At 35.8% G+C, this 17,943-nt stretch overlaps 1 protein-coding gene across 1 annotated transcript in view; it reads left to right on the top strand.

Annotated features, from left to right (window-relative positions):
* The window catches only part of LOC100375185 (protein CIP2A-like), an 86,393-nt gene that overhangs the window by 21,291 nt on the left and 47,159 nt on the right, over nucleotides 1-17,943 (top strand). The window contains exons 7-12 of the mRNA XM_085494049.1: nucleotides 181-326; nucleotides 628-706; nucleotides 920-1,153; nucleotides 1,778-1,934; nucleotides 7,124-7,262; nucleotides 7,622-7,721. Of these exons, the coding sequence (XP_085350175.1) occupies nucleotides 181-326; nucleotides 628-706; nucleotides 920-1,153; nucleotides 1,778-1,934; nucleotides 7,124-7,262; nucleotides 7,622-7,721 (855 nt within the window). The remainder of the gene's footprint in view (nucleotides 1-180; nucleotides 327-627; nucleotides 707-919; nucleotides 1,154-1,777; nucleotides 1,935-7,123; nucleotides 7,263-7,621; nucleotides 7,722-17,943) is intronic.

Below are 17,943 nucleotides of genomic sequence, written 5' to 3' on the forward strand. Positions count from 1 at the left end.
CTGATGACGGCAACCCTATGATGTCTTGATGCATTCTACTGATGACGGCAACCCTATGATGTCTTGATGCATTCTACTGATGACGGCAACCCTATGATGTCTTGATGCATTCTACTGATGACGGCAACCCTATGATGTCTTGATGCATTCTACTGATGATTGTTTTTATTTCTGTTTCAGTTATTCCAAGCCAAGAATGTTAATCAGACATTTCAGTTATTATTTAATATCTTGATCCAAGGTGAAGATCTGACCACAATACAATATGTTGCTGACCTATTTGTGTTTTTATTGAAAAGTCCAAAAATTCAACAATCCATGCTAGTGTGAGTAATCCTATTGATAGGCACTTCATTGACTTTTGTAAATTTAAATAATTGTGGCTATCTACTTGGCTATGACATGCATAAAAAAAAACTTAGCCATAGTACGTTTTTAGGCAAAAATTAATTACTCCAAAACCAAATGGTACCAGAAAGTGAAATTGTCACAAAATGTAGTAAATTGTTTTCATAACATTAGATCTTTTGATAGTGCCAATAAAATTGTAGTGTTCATGGAGACTTTTCTAAGGAGTTTGCTGACTTCAACCTATAATTCATCAAAAACTATTGCATCCATTTATAGATTTGAAGATCTTTCAGGAGGAATCCAAGAAGTTTTGAAACTACTAACAAGAAATAGTGAACCAGAGTCCATTTGTAAGGTAAGAACTGATAGCAACAACAAATACAACAGTTGACACCAAGCCACCTGGAATATCTCACCTGGTCTCAAAGAAAAGGATATTATCTTGTGATCACTACATATATATCCTAACAGACAACCTATAGTATTATTCAAACATTTCATTTCCCTTTGTAGCACTGTTTAACTTTGTTGATTCATGTGATATGTTTTTTTGTTTGTTTTTTATCAGACATTTGAATTACTGCTTGCGTTCTGTAAAAGCAGTGGTATACGATGTACTGTCTGTCACACCCTGATGTCATCTCCATTAGTACAGAACTGTGAATCTGTACCACAGCATCCAATGCAACTCCCTGGAATAACACAACCATTCTATGCTGTATTACACTGGACAAGGCAAACACATGCAACACATGATAAAGCACCTTTATTGGCACTGGATTTCTTGAAAGAAATATACGAGGTAAAACAAACAGCAAATTATTGGAGTTGTTACAGTTGTATTAAACCTTGATGCAGCTAATTTTGGTTTTTAAATCAATCCTTAATTGCCGTCTGATGTACATTTTGTTTTAACAAATGCTGTTACATAGACATATCACTGACATGCCCTGATGAATTAAGTTTACCCATACATGCACACATATTCATTTGATGAACTCATTCATGATGGCCAAATGACATCCATTTTAAATGTTAGAAAAATCATCCACATCGAGCATTTCTGCCATCCCAGATCTTAGTGGTTTATTGATGGATTTCATTAAAACTTGGTATATACATTTGGAATTGAATATCGTGATCCTTTATATATTCTTAGTTTCCTGATAACTAACAGGATTATATAATGCAATTACTTGTCTATACTTGACACAGTTATTAACACCTGGACAGCTACATTGACTTGTTTTATATTCCATGCATCTAATACCCTCACAGCACATAGCAGTTCTTTCTGAGCCTTCTTTGATTCATTGCTATGACAACCCGTGTTAGAAACACAGCTGCAACCTTTGTCTCTTCACTTACACAAATATGACTCAAATACAGAAATATAAAGTATATTTTAAGTACTGTCTGATTTCAGGAAATGTTAGATTCTGGTTTAACATCTCAGCTGTCACCAAGGATTGACTTAGTACTACCAACCCTATCAGAAAAATTACATCCACCAACAGAGTCAGATGACAAGACAATCAAACATCAGTGTGTGAAATCTGTCAAGATAATAGACATTATACAAGATATCCTTTTATTATTGTCAGATATCCAGATTATATTATGTGATTTGCATCAACCAATGACAATTCACATAGTGTACATGTCAGACCAAAAAGCCACCAGCAGAACTGGATACATGTGTAAGACCAAAATGACCAGCAGTGGACAAAACTTGATTAGATAATGTGTAAATCACAACTGTCACACCAAAAGGTCACAAAGCTGAATACCGGTAGAACTAAGACGGCCACCAATAAACCAAACTCTAATGGTCACTAGTGAACAAAGCTGAATAGAACTAAGATGGCCACCAATAAACCAAACTCTAATGGTCACTAGTGAACAAAGCTGAATAGAACTAAGATGGCCACCAATAAACCAAACTCTAATGGTCACTAGTGAACAAAGCTGAATAGAACTAAGATGGCCACCAATAAACCAAACTCTAATGGTCACTAATGAACAAAGCTGAATAGAACTAAGATGGCCACCAATAAACCAAACTCTAATGGTCACTAGTGAACAAAGCTGAATAGAACTAAGATGGCCACCAATAAACCAAACTCTAATGGTCACTAGTGAACAAAGCTGAATAGAACTAAGATGGCCACCAATAAACCAAACTCTAATGGTCACTAATGAACAAAGCTGAATAGAACTAAGATGGCCACCAATAAACCAAACTCTAATGGTCACTAATGAACAAAGCTGAATAGAACTAAGATGGCCACCAATAAACCAAACTCTAATGGTCACTAATGAACAAAGCTGAATAGAACTAAGATGGCCACCAATAAACCAAACTCTAATTGTCACCAGTGAACAAAGCTGAATAGAACTAAGATGGCCACCAATAAACCAAACTCTAATGGTCACAAGTGAACAAAGCTGAATAGAACTAAGATGGCCACCAATAAACCAAACTCTAATGGTCACTAGTGAACAAAGCTGAATAGAACTAAGATGGCCACCAATAAACCAAACTCTAATGGTCACTAATGAACAAAGCTGAATAGAACTAAGACGGCCACCAATAAACCAAACTCTAATGGTCACTAGTGAACAAAGCTGAATAGAACTAAGATGGCCACCAATAAACCAAACTCTAATGGTCACTAGTGAACAAAGCTGAATAGAACTAAGATGGCCACCAATAAACCAAACTCTAATGGTCACTAATGAACAAAGCTGAATAGAACTAAGATGGCCACCAATAAACCAAACTCTAATGGTCACTAGTGAACAAAGCTGAATAGAACTAAGATGGCCACCAATAAACCAAACTCTAATGGTCACTAATGAACAAAGCTGAATAGAACTAAGATGGCCACCAATAAACCAAACTCTAATGGTCACTAGTGAACAAAGCTGAATAGAACTAAGATGGCCACCAATAAACCAAACTCTAATGGTCACTAGTGAACAAAGCTGAATAGAACTAAGATGGCCACCAATAAACCAAACTCTAATGGTCACTAATGAACAAAGCTGAATAGAACTAAGATGGCCACCAATAAACCAAACTCTAATGGTCACTAATGAACAAAGCTGAATAGAACTAAGATGGCCACCAATAAACCAAACTCTAATGGTCACTAATGAACAAAGCTGAATAGAACTAAGATGGCCACCAATAAACCAAACTCTAATTGTCACCAGTGAACAAAGCTGAATAGAACTAAGATGGCCACCAATAAACCAAACTCTAATGGTCACAAGTGAACAAAGCTGAATAGAACTAAGATGGCCACCAATAAACCAAAGTCTAATGGTTACCAGTGAACAAAGCTGAATAGAACTAAGATGGCCACCAATAAACCAAACTCTAATGGTTACTAATGAACAAAGCTGAATAGAACTAAGATGGCCACCAATAAACCAAACACTAATGGTCACTAGTGAACAAAGCTGAATAGAACTAAGATGGCCACCAATAAACCAAACTCTAATGGTCACCAGTGAACAAAGCTGAATAGAACTAAGATGGCCACCAATAAACCAAACTCTAATGGTCACAAGTGAACAAAGCTGAATAGAACTAAGATGGCCACCAATAAACCAAACTCTAATGGTCACTAATGGACAAAGCTGAATAGAACTAAGATGGCCACCAATAAACCAAACTCTAATGGTCACTAATGAACAAAGCTGAATAGAACTAAGATGGCCACCAATAAACCAAACTCTAATGGTCACTAATGAACAAAGCTGAATAGAACTAAGATGGCCACCAATAAACCAAACTCTAATGGTCACCAGTGAACAAAGCTGAATAGAACTAAGATGGCCACCAATAAACCAAACTCTAATGGTTACCAGTGAACAAAGCTGAATAGAACTAAGACGGCCACCAATAAACCAAACTCTAATGGTCACTAATGAACAAAGCTGAATAGAACTAAGATGGCCACCAATAAACCAAACTCTAATGGTCACCAGTGAACAAAGCTGAATAGAACTGAGATGGCCACCAATAACCCAAACTGTTTGCTGTTATCAGGTGATCAGCTTCAATTAATGACACAGTGTACATGTTTAAAACCATAGGTGACTATTTAGGTCCTGTCCAGTTTGGTTCAATAATGGGCATTATAGTCAACTTCAGTTTTGTCTACAAGTACCCATTTTGATGCCATCCACTTGTTTCCATTGTTGGCCATTTTTGTTGAATACATTGTGGTTTACTTGTCATGTCCAGTTTGGGCCAGTGATGTCCCTCTTGGTCCACTGGTTGCCCTCTTGGTCCACTGGTTGCCCTCTTGGTCCACTGGTTGCCCTCTTGGTCCACTGGTTGCCCTCTTGGTCCACTGGTTGCCCTCTTGGTCCACTGGTTGCCCTCTTGGTCCACTGGTTGCCCTCTTGGTTACTGCAGGCCCCCTTGGTTACTGGTGGCCATTTTGGACTGATCTAGTTATGCTCACTGGTGGCCAAATGGTTTACTTGTGTTCTGTCTACTGGGGGCCAAATGGTTTACTTGTGTTCTGTCTACTGGGGTTCATTTTTACCTTGCCCGTAACATCAAAGATGGAAAGGAAAGGTATATTAAGGGAAACACTTCTGTCTGGCACTGTCATCGTCGTCGTTGTCGTCAATAATTGTTATTGTGTTCAAACTTGGTCACCTTATTCATCAGTATAAAATCTTTACAGAAAACAAGATAAGCACTCCTATAAATTGAGTGCCAAACTTTGATCAAGATCTGCAGCTACTAGAAAATCTGTTTAGTCTAAAAGCAACACTTTTTGCTGGGAAAGGATTGACCAGCTTTGTTATTAATCCAAGAAAATTGTTCAGCTTGGAATGTGTCTGAATTCCCCCATTAGTATGCAAGAATGTAGGAATGTACTAAGAAAATTGTTTTTCTGGAGTAAATTGTAGTGTATTTTACTTATGAATGGTCAAAAAGTGCATGGAGATTTTATGAAAATGTGTGGATGTTAACAGAATGATGTCATGTGGTCACAGTTAAATAATAAATGATGGACTATTTTGGGCGTAGTTATAAAATGTGTCACCGAAGTACTCACACGTGTGCATGATTATGAATCTTGTTTCTTTGCAAAGTGTATTTATATAATTGAAAATTGTTTATAAAAATGTTCCTTATACTTTTTCGACGGATTTAATTTACCAATGATGAGTTATTTTGTTATACCATCACTCGAATTATGTGTTCTGATAGTTTAGGCTTTGTGTTCTTGCGAATGGGAAGACATTAAACTGTTGAACAGTGGACATTGATAAAAGCGAACGTATTTCGAAAGATGTTTTGGCATTATACGACTTGCAGCTCCCTTTTGATGGATTTTATGTGACTGGCCATGTAATTGAACTGTAGTATTATGTAAATCTGCCCGTGGAGTCGTCATCTAAGTATGCACAATTGTTCGTCTCGTGTTCCCCGGTGCGTTTAAAAATCCCTTTTGAATTTGGGGGACTTTGTGTGACTGACCGTGGTGTTTGTAAACTTTAGTTGAACTGTAGTAGTGTGTATTAAATCTGCCACAACGTGGAGTTGTCATTGTCTCTCATTTAAATATGTTTGTGCCTCAACGAGGACTGAAAAGTGATTTCCATTTACTTTGTCTGTTATAATCAACTGTATTGGCTTCCTTCGAACTTCCTATTGCCTTCGGGATTATGTCTACTACACTCGGCGGTGTAGTTCATATCGATCTTCTTGTATGAAAAGCACTGAACCCGGAAATCAACGGCAAATCGGGATGGTCTCGTCACGTAATTTCTTACCTTGTTCTTGACCGCAGTACGCTTGGCTATGACCTTCCACATACCTACACATGGGAATAGTGCATCGTGGGTAATACTGTATTGATTGAGGTGAAACAAACATGGTTGCCGTAATGCCTGTTCGACTACATTGCTCGTGTTTCTCTTTCTGTCTTAGAGTCCTCTGTTTTCTTTGATTTTTTTTATTTCAATTAAACAGCGATTTGGCTGTGACCATGCATTTAGTCTTTGTCGTCTGTTTGGTTGATTGTCATAGTAACATACACTAAGTACAATTAAACGTCCAGAGTTGAACAGTAGTAATTTCTATCATGATTATTTAATTTAGTTTAATTCCTTCAGTTAACAAATTGAGTTTCCAAAATAAATAAATCATACCTACCCTCATGTATACTTCAAGTTTACATTAAAACAAAGTGTTTGAAATTGCTTTTCTGTCTGTTCACCAATCCATTGCTCCAAAATACACCTTTAAATACTCTTATTTTCCCAGCATCGAGATGGCTCTGCCAACTCTTGTTTTCTGAGATGAGTCATTTGTTTTATAATAAAAACTCTGAATTACTTTGAATATAGCTGGAAATTATGTCCCTTAAAATAATTAAACAAATTAGGCACCAATGTTTTTGTAAGATATTTACATCTATCAAGGTCATTTGGTAAACTGCTTTCCCACTGTTGTTTCAACCCCAAAACTTGTTTGTATTCAAAATTAATTATGACAATGCATATTCATATTGAAACAAACTATGATGAAGGGAATGATATTATATAACATGGGCATGGTCACCAGAGTTCAACTATGTTTTATCATTTCAACCTTGTGAACCTCCTTACTTTGCCTCAGCTGTCCAACCTGTTAAAGGAAATGATATAGACTTCCATACATGTGGAATGTATGTAAAGGTGCCCTTAAAAGTAGTACATGTTTGAATGAAAAGTCAGTTTCCTTAATTTGCTTTACTTCTTGCTGGCGAGGACAGCTTAAAATCCACTGTTTGTCAGTACATTGATATTAGGATGGTGTCTGAAATATTAGAACATCAATTAAATCGTAATATTGGTGTAAGTAGAAGTAAGTCTAATTCGGTGACAATATGGAGGTAAGTATTATGAATTTAAAATAAACTTAATATGTCTGATGGCATAACAAAACCGATAGTTTATAAACTTGAAGAACTACCAAATGCAAACAGAGATACATGTATACCAGAAAACACATTACAACTACTCTCTGAATCTAGTCACTATAGAGGAAATTGTGTAAGATAGAAGGTACAGCTAGAGATTACTTGCTATCAAACTGACTGCTATTATAAGAGTATTAATCCATATCATAATGTATACCCTATACTGTAAGTTGTATTCATCCACAAGTAATAGCTTCACAAGTTGTAGTAGTTGTGGTATGTGTTTTGTTTTTTTTTATTTCTCATGAGAAAATACCAAATGTATTTTTCAGTGATGCAGGAGTTGATGTTGTACTTCATATGTTGGAACTGATGTATAAAATACAAGACAATGTACATGGATTAGACACGCATTTACTGGAAACACTGCAGGTAAACCAAGTATGTGTATGTGTATGTGTGCATTTATCTAAACACTGCAGGTAAACCAAGTATATGTGTATGTGTGCATTTATCTAAACACTGCAGGTAAACCAAGTATGTGTATGTGTATGTGTGCATTTATCTAAACACTGCAGGTAAACCAAGTATGTGTATGTGTATGTGTGCATTTATCTAAACACTGCAGGTAAACCAAGTATGTGTATGTGTGCATTTATCTAAACACTGCAGGTAAACCAAGTATGTGTATGTGTGCATTTATCTAAACACTGCAGGTAAACCAAGTATGTGTATGTGTGCATTTATCTAAACACTGCAGGTAAACCAAGTATGTGTATGTGTGCATTTATCTAAACACTGCAGGTAAATCAAGTATGTGTATGTGTGCATTTATCTAAACACTGCAGGTAAATCAAGTATGTGTATGTGTGCATTTATCTAAACACTGCAGGTAAACCAAGTATGTGTATGTGTATGTGTGCATTTATCTAAACACTGCAGGTAAACCAAGTATGTGTATGTGTGCATTTATCTAAACACTGCAGGTAAACCAAGTATATGTGTATGTGTGCATTTATCTAAACACTGCAGGTAAACCAAGTATGTGTATGTGTGCATTTATCTAAACACTGCTGGTAAACCAAGTATGTGTATGTGTGCATTTATCTAAACACTGTAGGTAAACCAAGTATGTGTATGTGTGCATTTATCTAAACACTGCAGGTAAACCAAGTATGTGTATATGTGCATTTATGTAAACACTGCAGGTAAACCAAGTATGTGTATGTGTGCATTTATCTAAACGCTGCAGGTAAATCAAGTATGTGTATGTGTGCATTTATCTAAACACTGCAGATAAACCAAGTATGTGTATGTGTGCATTTATCTAAACACTGCAGGTAAACCAAGTATGTGTATGTGTGCATTTATCTAAACACTGCAGGTAAACCAAGTATGTGTATATGTGCATTTATCTAAACACTGCAGGTAAATCAAGTATGTGTATGTGTGCATTTATCTAAACACTGCAGATAAATCAAGTATGTGTATGTGTGCATTTATCTAAACACTGCAGGTAAATCAAGTATGTGTATGTGTGCATTTATCTAATCACTGCAGGTAAACCAAGTATGTGTATGTGTGCATTTATCTAATCACTGCAGGTAAACCAAGTATGTGTATGTGTGCATTTATCTAAACACTGCAGGTAAACCAAGTATGTGTGCATTTATCAAAACACTGCAGGTAAACCAAGTATGTGTGCATTTATCTAAACACTACAGGTAAACCAAGTATGTGTGCATTTATCTAAACACTGCAGGTAAATCAAGTATGTGTATGTGTGCATTTATCTAAACACTGCAGGTAAATCAAGTATGTGTATGTGTGCATTTATCTAAACACTGCAGGTAAACCAAGCATGTGTATGTGTGCATTTATCTAAACAGTGCAGGTAAATCAAGTATGTGTATTTGTGCATCTATCTAAACACTGCAGGTAAACCAAGTATGTGTATGTGTATGTGTGCATTTATCTAAACACTGCAGGTAAACCAAGTATGTGTACGTGTGCATTTATCGAAACACTGCAGGTAAACCAAGTATGTGTATATGTGCATTTATCGAAACACTGCAGGTGAAATAAGTATGTGTATGTGTGCATTTATCTAAACACTGCTGGTAAACCAAGTATGTATATGTGTGCATTTATCTAAACACTGTAGGTAAACCAAGTATATGTGTATGTGTGCATTTATCTAAACACTGCAGGTAAACCAAGTACGTGTGCATTTATCTAAACACTGCAGGTAAATCAAGTATGTGTATGTGTGCATTTATCTAAACACTGCAGGTAAATCAAGTATGTGTATGTGTGCATTTATCTAAACACTGCAGGTAAATCAAGTATGTGTATGTGTGCATTTATCTAAACACTGCAGGTAAATCAAGTATGTGTATGTGTGCATTTATCTAAACACTGCAGGTAAACCAAATATGTGTATTTATGCATTTATCTAAACACTGCTGGTAAACCAAGTATGTGTATGTGTGCATTTATCTAAACACTGTAGGTAAACCAAGTATGTGTATGTGTGCATTTATCTAAACACTGCAGGTAAACCAAATATGTGTATGTGTGCATTTATCTAAACACTGCTGGTAAACCAAGTATGTGTATGTGTGCATTTATCTAAACACTGTAGGTAAACCAAGTATGTGTATGTGTGCATTTATCTAAACACTGCAGGTAAACCAAGTATATGTGTATGTGTGCATTCATCTAAACACTGCAGGTAAACCAAGTATGTGTGCATTTATCTAAACACTGCAGGTAAACCAAGTATGTGTGCATTTATCTAAACACTGCAGGTAAATCAAGTATGTGTGCATTTATCTAAACACTGCAGGTAAATCAAGTATGTGTATGTGTGCATTTATCTAAACACTGCAGGTAAATCAAGTATGTGTATGTGTGCATTTATCTAAACACTGCAGGTAAATCAAGTATGTGTATGTGTGCATTTATCTAAACACTGCAGGTAAACCAAATATGTGTATGTGTGCATTTATCTAAACACTGCTGGTAAACCAAGTATGTGTATGTGTGCATTTATCTAAACACTGTAGGTAAACCAAGTATGTGTATGTGTGCATTTATCTAAACACTGCAGGTAAACCAAGTATATGTGTATGTGTGCATTTATCTAAACACTGCAGGTAAACCAAGTATGTGTGCATTTATCTAAACACTGCAGGTAAACCAAGTATGTGTATGTGTGCATTTATCTAAACACTGCAGGTAAACCAAGTATGTGTATGTGTGCATTTATCTAAACACTGCAGGTAAACCAAGTATGTGTCTGTGTGCATTTATCTAAACGCTGCAGGTAAACCAAGTATGTGTATGTGTGCATTTATCTAAACACTCCAGGTTAATCAAGTATGTGTATGTGTGCATTATCTAAACACTGCAGGTAAACCAAGTATGTGTATGTGTGCATTTATGTAAACACTGCAGGTAAACCAAGTATGTGTATATGTGCATTTATCTAAACACTGCAGGTAAACCAAGTATGTATCTGTGTGCATTTATCTAAACGCTGCAGGTAAATCAAGTATGTGTATGTGTGCATTTATCTAAACACTGCAGGTAAATCAAGTATGTGTATGTGTGCATTTATCTAATCACTGCAGGTAAACCAAGTATGTGTATGTGTATGTGTGCATTTATCTAAACACTGCAGGTAAACCAAGTATGTGTATGTGTGCATTTATCTAAATACTGCAGGTAAACCAAGTATATGTGTATGTGTGCATTTATCTAAACACTGCAGGTAAACCAAGTATGTGTATGTGTGCATTTATCTAAACACTGCTGGTAAACCAAGTATGTGTATGTGTGCATTTATCTAAACACTGTAGGTAAACCAAGTATGTGTATGTGTGCATTTATCTAAACACTGCAGGTAAACCAAGTATGTGTATGTGTGCATTTATGTAAACACTGCAGGTAAACCAAGTATGTGTATGTGTGCATTTATCTAAACGCTGCAGGTAAATCAAGTATGTGTATGTGTGCATTTATCTAAACACTGCAGATAAACCAAGTATGTGTATGTGTGCATTTATCTAAACACTGCAGGTAAACCAAGTATGTGTATGTGTGCATTTATCTAAACACTGCAGGTAAACCAAGTATGTGTATATGTGCATTTATCTAAACACTGCAGGTAAATCAAGTATGTGTATGTGTGCATTTATCTAAACACTGCAGATAAATCAAGTATGTGTATGTGTGCATTTATCTAAACACTGCAGGTAAATCAAGTATGTGTATGTGTGCATTTATCTAATCACTGCAGGTAAACCAAGTATGTGTATGTGTGCATTTATCTAATCACTGCAGGTAAACCAAGTATGTGTATGTGTGCATTTATCTAAACACTGCAGGTAAACCAAGTATGTGTGCATTTATCAAAACACTGCAGGTAAACCAAGTATGTGTGCATTTATCTAAACACTACAGGTAAACCAAGTATGTGTGCATTTATCTAAACACTGCAGGTAAATCAAGTATGTGTATGTGTGCATTTATCTAAACACTGCAGGTAAATCAAGTATGTGTATGTGTGCATTTATCTAAACACTGCAGGTAAACCAAGTATGTGTGCATTTATCAAAACACTGCAGGTAAACCAAGTATGTGTGCATTTATCTAAACACTACAGGTAAACCAAGTATGTGTGCATTTATCTAAACACTGCAGGTAAATCAAGTATGTGTATGTGTGCATTTATCTAAACACTGCAGGTAAATCAAGTATGTGTATGTGTGCATTTATCTAAACACTGCAGGTAAACCAAGCATGTGTATGTGTGCATTTATCTAAACAGTGCAGGTAAAATCAAGTATGTGTATTTGTGCATCTATCTAAACACTGCAGGTAAACCAAGTATGTGTATGTGTATGTGTGCATTTATCTAAACACTGCAGGTAAACCAAGTATGTGTACGTGTGCATTTATCGAAACACTGCAGGTAAACCAAGTATGTGTATGTGTGCATTTATCGAAACACTGCAGGTGAAATAAGTATGTGTATGTGTGCATTTATCTAAACACTGCTGGTAAACCAAGTATGTATATGTGTGCATTTATCTAAACACTGTAGGTAAACCAAGTATATGTGTATGTGTGCATTTATCTAAACACTGCAGGTAAACCAAGTACGTGTGCATTTATCTAAACACTGCAGGTAAATCAAGTATGTGTATGTGTGCATTTATCTAAACACTGCAGGTAAATCAAGTATGTGTATGTGTGCATTTATCTAAACACTGCAGGTAAATCAAGTATGTGTATGTGTGCATTTATCTAAACACTGCAGGTAAATCAAGTATGTGTATGTGTGCATTTATCTAAACACTGCAGGTAAACCAAATATGTGTATTTATGCATTTATCTAAACACTGCTGGTAAACCAAGTATGTGTATGTGTGCATTTATCTAAACACTGTAGGTAAACCAAGTATGTGTATGTGTATGTGTGCATTTATCTAAACACTGCAGGTAAACCAAATATGTGTATGTGTGCATTTATCTAAACACTGCTGGTAAACCAAGTATGTGTATGTGTGCATTTATCTAAACACTGTAGGTAAACCAAGTATGTGTATGTGTGCATTTATCTAAACACTGCAGGTAAACCAAGTATATGTGTATGTGTGCATTCATCTAAACACTGCAGGTAAACCAAGTATGTGTGCATTTATCTAAACACTGCAGGTAAACCAAGTATGTGTGCATTTATCTAAACACTGCAGGTAAACCAAGTATGTGTGCATTTATCTAAACACTGCAGGTAAATCAAGTATGTGTATGTGTGCATTTATCTAAACACTGCAGGTAAATCAAGTATGTGTATGTGTGCATTTATCTAAACACTGCAGGTAAATCAAGTATGTGTATGTGTGCATTTATCTAAACACTGCAGGTAAACCAAATATGTGTATGTGTGCATTTATCTAAACACTGCTGGTAAACCATGTATGTGTATGTGTGCATTTATCTAAACACTGTAGGTAAACCAAGTATGTGTATGTGTGCATTTATCTAAACACTGCAGGTAAACCAAGTATATGTGTATGTGTGCATTTATCTAAACACTGCAGGTAAACCAAGTATGTGTGCATTTATCTAAACACTGCAGGTAAACCAAGTATGTGTATGTGTGCATTTATCTAAACACTGCAGGTAAACCAAGTATGTGTGCATTTATCTAAACACTGCAGGTAAACCAAGTATGTGTCTGTGTGCATTTATCTAAATGCTGCAGGTAAACCAAGTATGTGTATGTGTGCATTTATCTAAACACTCCAGGTTAATCAAGTATGTGTATGTGTGCATTATCTAAACACTGCAGGTAAACCAAGTATGTGTATGTGTGCATTTATGTAAACACTGCAGGTAAACCAAGTATGTGTATATGTGCATTTATCTAAACACTGCAGGTAAACCAAGTATGTATCTGTGTGCATTTATCTAAACGCTGCAGGTAAATCAAGTATGTGTATGTGTGCATTTATCTAAACACTCCAGGTAAACCAAGTATGTGTATGTATGCATTTATCTAAACACTGCAGGTAAACCAAATATGTGTATGTGTGCATTTATCTAAACACTGCAGGTAAACCAAGTATGTGTATGTGTGCATTTATCTAAACACTGCAGGTAACCAAGTACGTATCTGTGTGCATTTATCTAAACACTGCAGGTAAACCAAGTATGTATCTGTGTGCATTTATCTAAACACTGCAGGTAAACCAAGTATGTGTATGTGTGCATTTATCTAAACACTGCAGGTAAACCAAGTATGTGTATGTGTGCATTTATCTAAACACTGCAGGTAAACCAAGTATATGTGTATGTGTGCATTTATCTAAACACTGCAGGTAAACCAAGTATGTGTATGTGTGCATTTATTTAAACACTGCTGGTAAACCAAGTATGTGTATGTGTGCATTTATCTAAACATTGTAGGTAAACCAAGTATGTGTATGTGTGCATTTATCTAAACACTGCAGGTAAACCAAGTATATGTGTATGTTTATGTGTGCATTTATCTAAACACTGCAGGTAAACCAAGTATGTATCTCTGCATTTATCTAAACGCTGCAGGTAAATCAAGTATGTGTATGTGTGCATTTATCTAAACACTCCAGGTAAACCAAGTATGTGTATGTATGCATTTATCTAAACACTGCAGGTAAACCAAGTATGTGTATGTGTGCATTTATCTAAACACTGCAGGTAAACCAAGTATGTATCTGTGTGCATTTATCTAAACACTGCAGGTAAACCAAGTATGTATCTGTGTGCATTTATCTAAACGCTGCAGGTAAACCAAGTATGTGTATGTGTGCATTTATCTAAACACTGCAGATAAACCAAGTATGTGTATGTGTGCATTTATCTAAACACTGCAGGTAAACCAAGTATGTGTATGTGTGCATTTATCTAAACACTGCAGGTAAACCAAGTATGTGTATGTGTGCATTTATCTAAACACTGCAGGTAAATCAAGTATGTGTATGTGTGCATTTATCTAAACACTGCAGGTAAATCAAGTATGTGTATGTGTGCATTTATCTAAACACTGCAGGTAAATCAAGTATGTGTATGTGTGCATTTATCTAAACACTGCAGGTAAACCAAATATGTGTATGTGTGCATTTATCTAAACACTGCTGGTAAACCAAGTATGTGTATGTGTGCATTTATCTAAACACTGTAGGTAAACCAAGTATGTGTATGTGTATGTGTGCATTTATCTAAACACTGCAGGTAAACCAAATATGTGTATGTGTGCATTTATCTAAACACTGCTGGTAAACCAAGTATGTGTATGTGTGCATTTATCTAAACACTGTAGGTAAACCAAGTATGTGTATGTGTGCATTTATCTAAACACTGCAGGTAAACCAAGTATATGTGTATGTGTGCATTTATCTAAACACTGCAGGTAAACCAAGTATGTGTATGTGTGCATTTATCTAAACACTGCAGGTAAACCAAGTATGTGTGCATTTATCTAAACACTGCAGGTAAACCAAGTATGTGTGCATTTATCTAAACACTGCAGGTAAATCAAGTATGTGTATGTGTGCATTTATCTAAACACTGCAGGTAAATCAAGTATGTGTATGTGTGCATTTATCTAAACACTGCAGGTAAATCAAGTATGTGTATGTGTGCATTTATCTAAACACTGCAGGTAAACCAAGTATGTGTATGTATGCATTTATCTAAACACTGCAGGTAAACCAAATATGTGTATGTGTGCATTTATCTAAACACTTCTGGTAAACCAAGTATGTGTATGTGTGCATTTATCTAAACACTGTAGGTAAACCAAGTATGTGTATGTGTGCATTTATCTAAACACTGCAGGTAAACCAAGTATGTGTCTGTGTGCATTTATCTAAATGCTGCAGGTAAACCAAGTATGTGTATGTGTGCATTTATCTAAACACTCCAGGTTAATCAAGTATGTGTATGTGTGCATTATCTAAACACTGCAGGTAAACCAAGTATGTGTATGTGTGCATTTATGTAAACACTGCAGGTAAACCAAGTATGTGTATATGTGCATTTATCTAAACACTGCAGGTAAACCAAGTATGTATCTGTGTGCATTTATCTAAACGCTGCAGGTAAATCAAGTATGTGTATGTGTGCATTTATCTAAACACTCCAGGTAAACCAAGTATGTGTATGTATGCATTTATCTAAACACTGCAAGTAAACCAAATATGTGTATGTGTGCATTTATCTAAACACTGCAGGTAAACCAAGTATGTGTATGTGTGCATTTATCTAAACACTGCAGGTAACCAAGTACGTATCTGTGTGCATTTATCTAAACACTGCAGGTAAACCAAGTATGTATCTGTGTGCATTTATCTAAACACTGCAGGTAAACCAAGTATGTGTATGTGTGCATTTATCTAAACACTGCAGGTAAACCAAGTATATGTATGTGTGCATTTATCTAAACACTGCAGGTAAACCAAGTATATGTGTATGTGTGCATTTATCTAAACACTGCAGGTAAACCAAGTATGTGTATGTGTGCATTTATTTAAACACTGCTGGTAAACCAAGTATGTGTATGTGTGCATTTATCTAAACATTGTAGGTAAACCAAGTATGTGTATGTGTGCATTTATCTAAACACTGCAGGTAAACCAAGTATATGTGTATGTTTATGTGTGCATTTATCTAAACACTGCAGGTAAACCAAGTATGTATCTCTGTGCATTTATCTAAACGCTGCAGGTAAATCAAGTATGTGTATGTGTGCATTTATCTAAACACTCCAGGTAAACCAAGTATGTGTATGTATGCATTTATCTAAACACTGCAGGTAAACCAAGTATGTGTATGTGTGCATTTATCTAAACACTGTAGGTAAACCAAGTATGTATCTGTGTGCATTTATCTAAACACTGCAGGTAAACCAAGTATGTATCTGTGTGCATTTATCTAAACGCTGCAGGTAAACCAAGTATGTGTATGTGTGCATTTATCTAAACACTGCAGATAAACCAAGTATGTGTATGTGTGCATTTATCTAAACACTGCAGGTAAACCAAGTATGTGTATGTGTGCATTTATCTAAACACTGCAGGTAAACCAAGTATGTGTATGTGTGCATTTATCTAAACACTGCAGGTAAATCAAGTATGTGTATGTGTGCATTTATCTAAACACTGCAGGTAAATCAAGTATGTGTATGTGTGCATTTATCTAAACACTGCAGGTAAACCAAGTATGTGTATGTGTATGTGTGCATTTATCTAAACACTGCAGGTAAACCAAGTATGTGTATGTGTGCATTTATCTAAACACTGCAGGTAAACCAAGTATGTATCTGTGTGCATTTATCTAAACACTGCAAGTAAACCAAGTATGTATCTGTGTGCATTTATCTAAATGCTGCAGGTAAATCAAGTACGTGTATGTGTGCATTTATCTAAACACTGCAGATAAACCAAGTATGTGTATGTGTGCATTTATCTAAACACTGCAGGTAAACCAAGTATGTGTATGTGTGTATTTATCTAAACACTGCAGGTAAACCAAGTATGTGTGCATTTATCGAAACACTGCAGGTAAACCAAGTATGTGTGCATTTATCTAAACACTGCAGGTAAACCAAGTATGTGTGCATTTATCTAAACACTGCTGGTAAATCAAGTATGTGTATGTGTGCATTTATCTAAATACTGCAGGTAAATCAAGTATGTGTATGTGTGCATTTATCTAAACACTGCAGGTAAACCAAGTATGTGTATGTGTGCATTTATCTAAACAGTGCAGGTAAATCAAGTATGTGTATTTGTGCATCTATCTAAACACTGCAGGTAAACCAAGTATGTGTATGTGTGCATTTATCTAAACACTGCAGGTAAACCAAGTATGTGTACATGTGCATTTATCTAAACACTGCAGGTAAACCAAGTATGTGTATGTGTGCATTTATCTAAACACTGCAGGTAAACCAAGTATGTGTATGTGTATGTGTATGTGTGCATTTATCTAAACACTGCAGGTAAACCAAGTATGTGTATGTGTGCATTTATTGAAACACTGCAGGTAAACCAAGTATGTGTATGTGTGCATTTATCTAAACACTGCAGGTAAATCAAGTATG

The sequence above is a fragment of the Saccoglossus kowalevskii genome, chromosome 19 (genome assembly GCF_978046115.1).
Source record: "Saccoglossus kowalevskii chromosome 19, keSacKowa6.1, whole genome shotgun sequence".
NCBI classification, from domain to species: domain Eukaryota; kingdom Metazoa; phylum Hemichordata; class Enteropneusta; family Harrimaniidae; genus Saccoglossus; species Saccoglossus kowalevskii.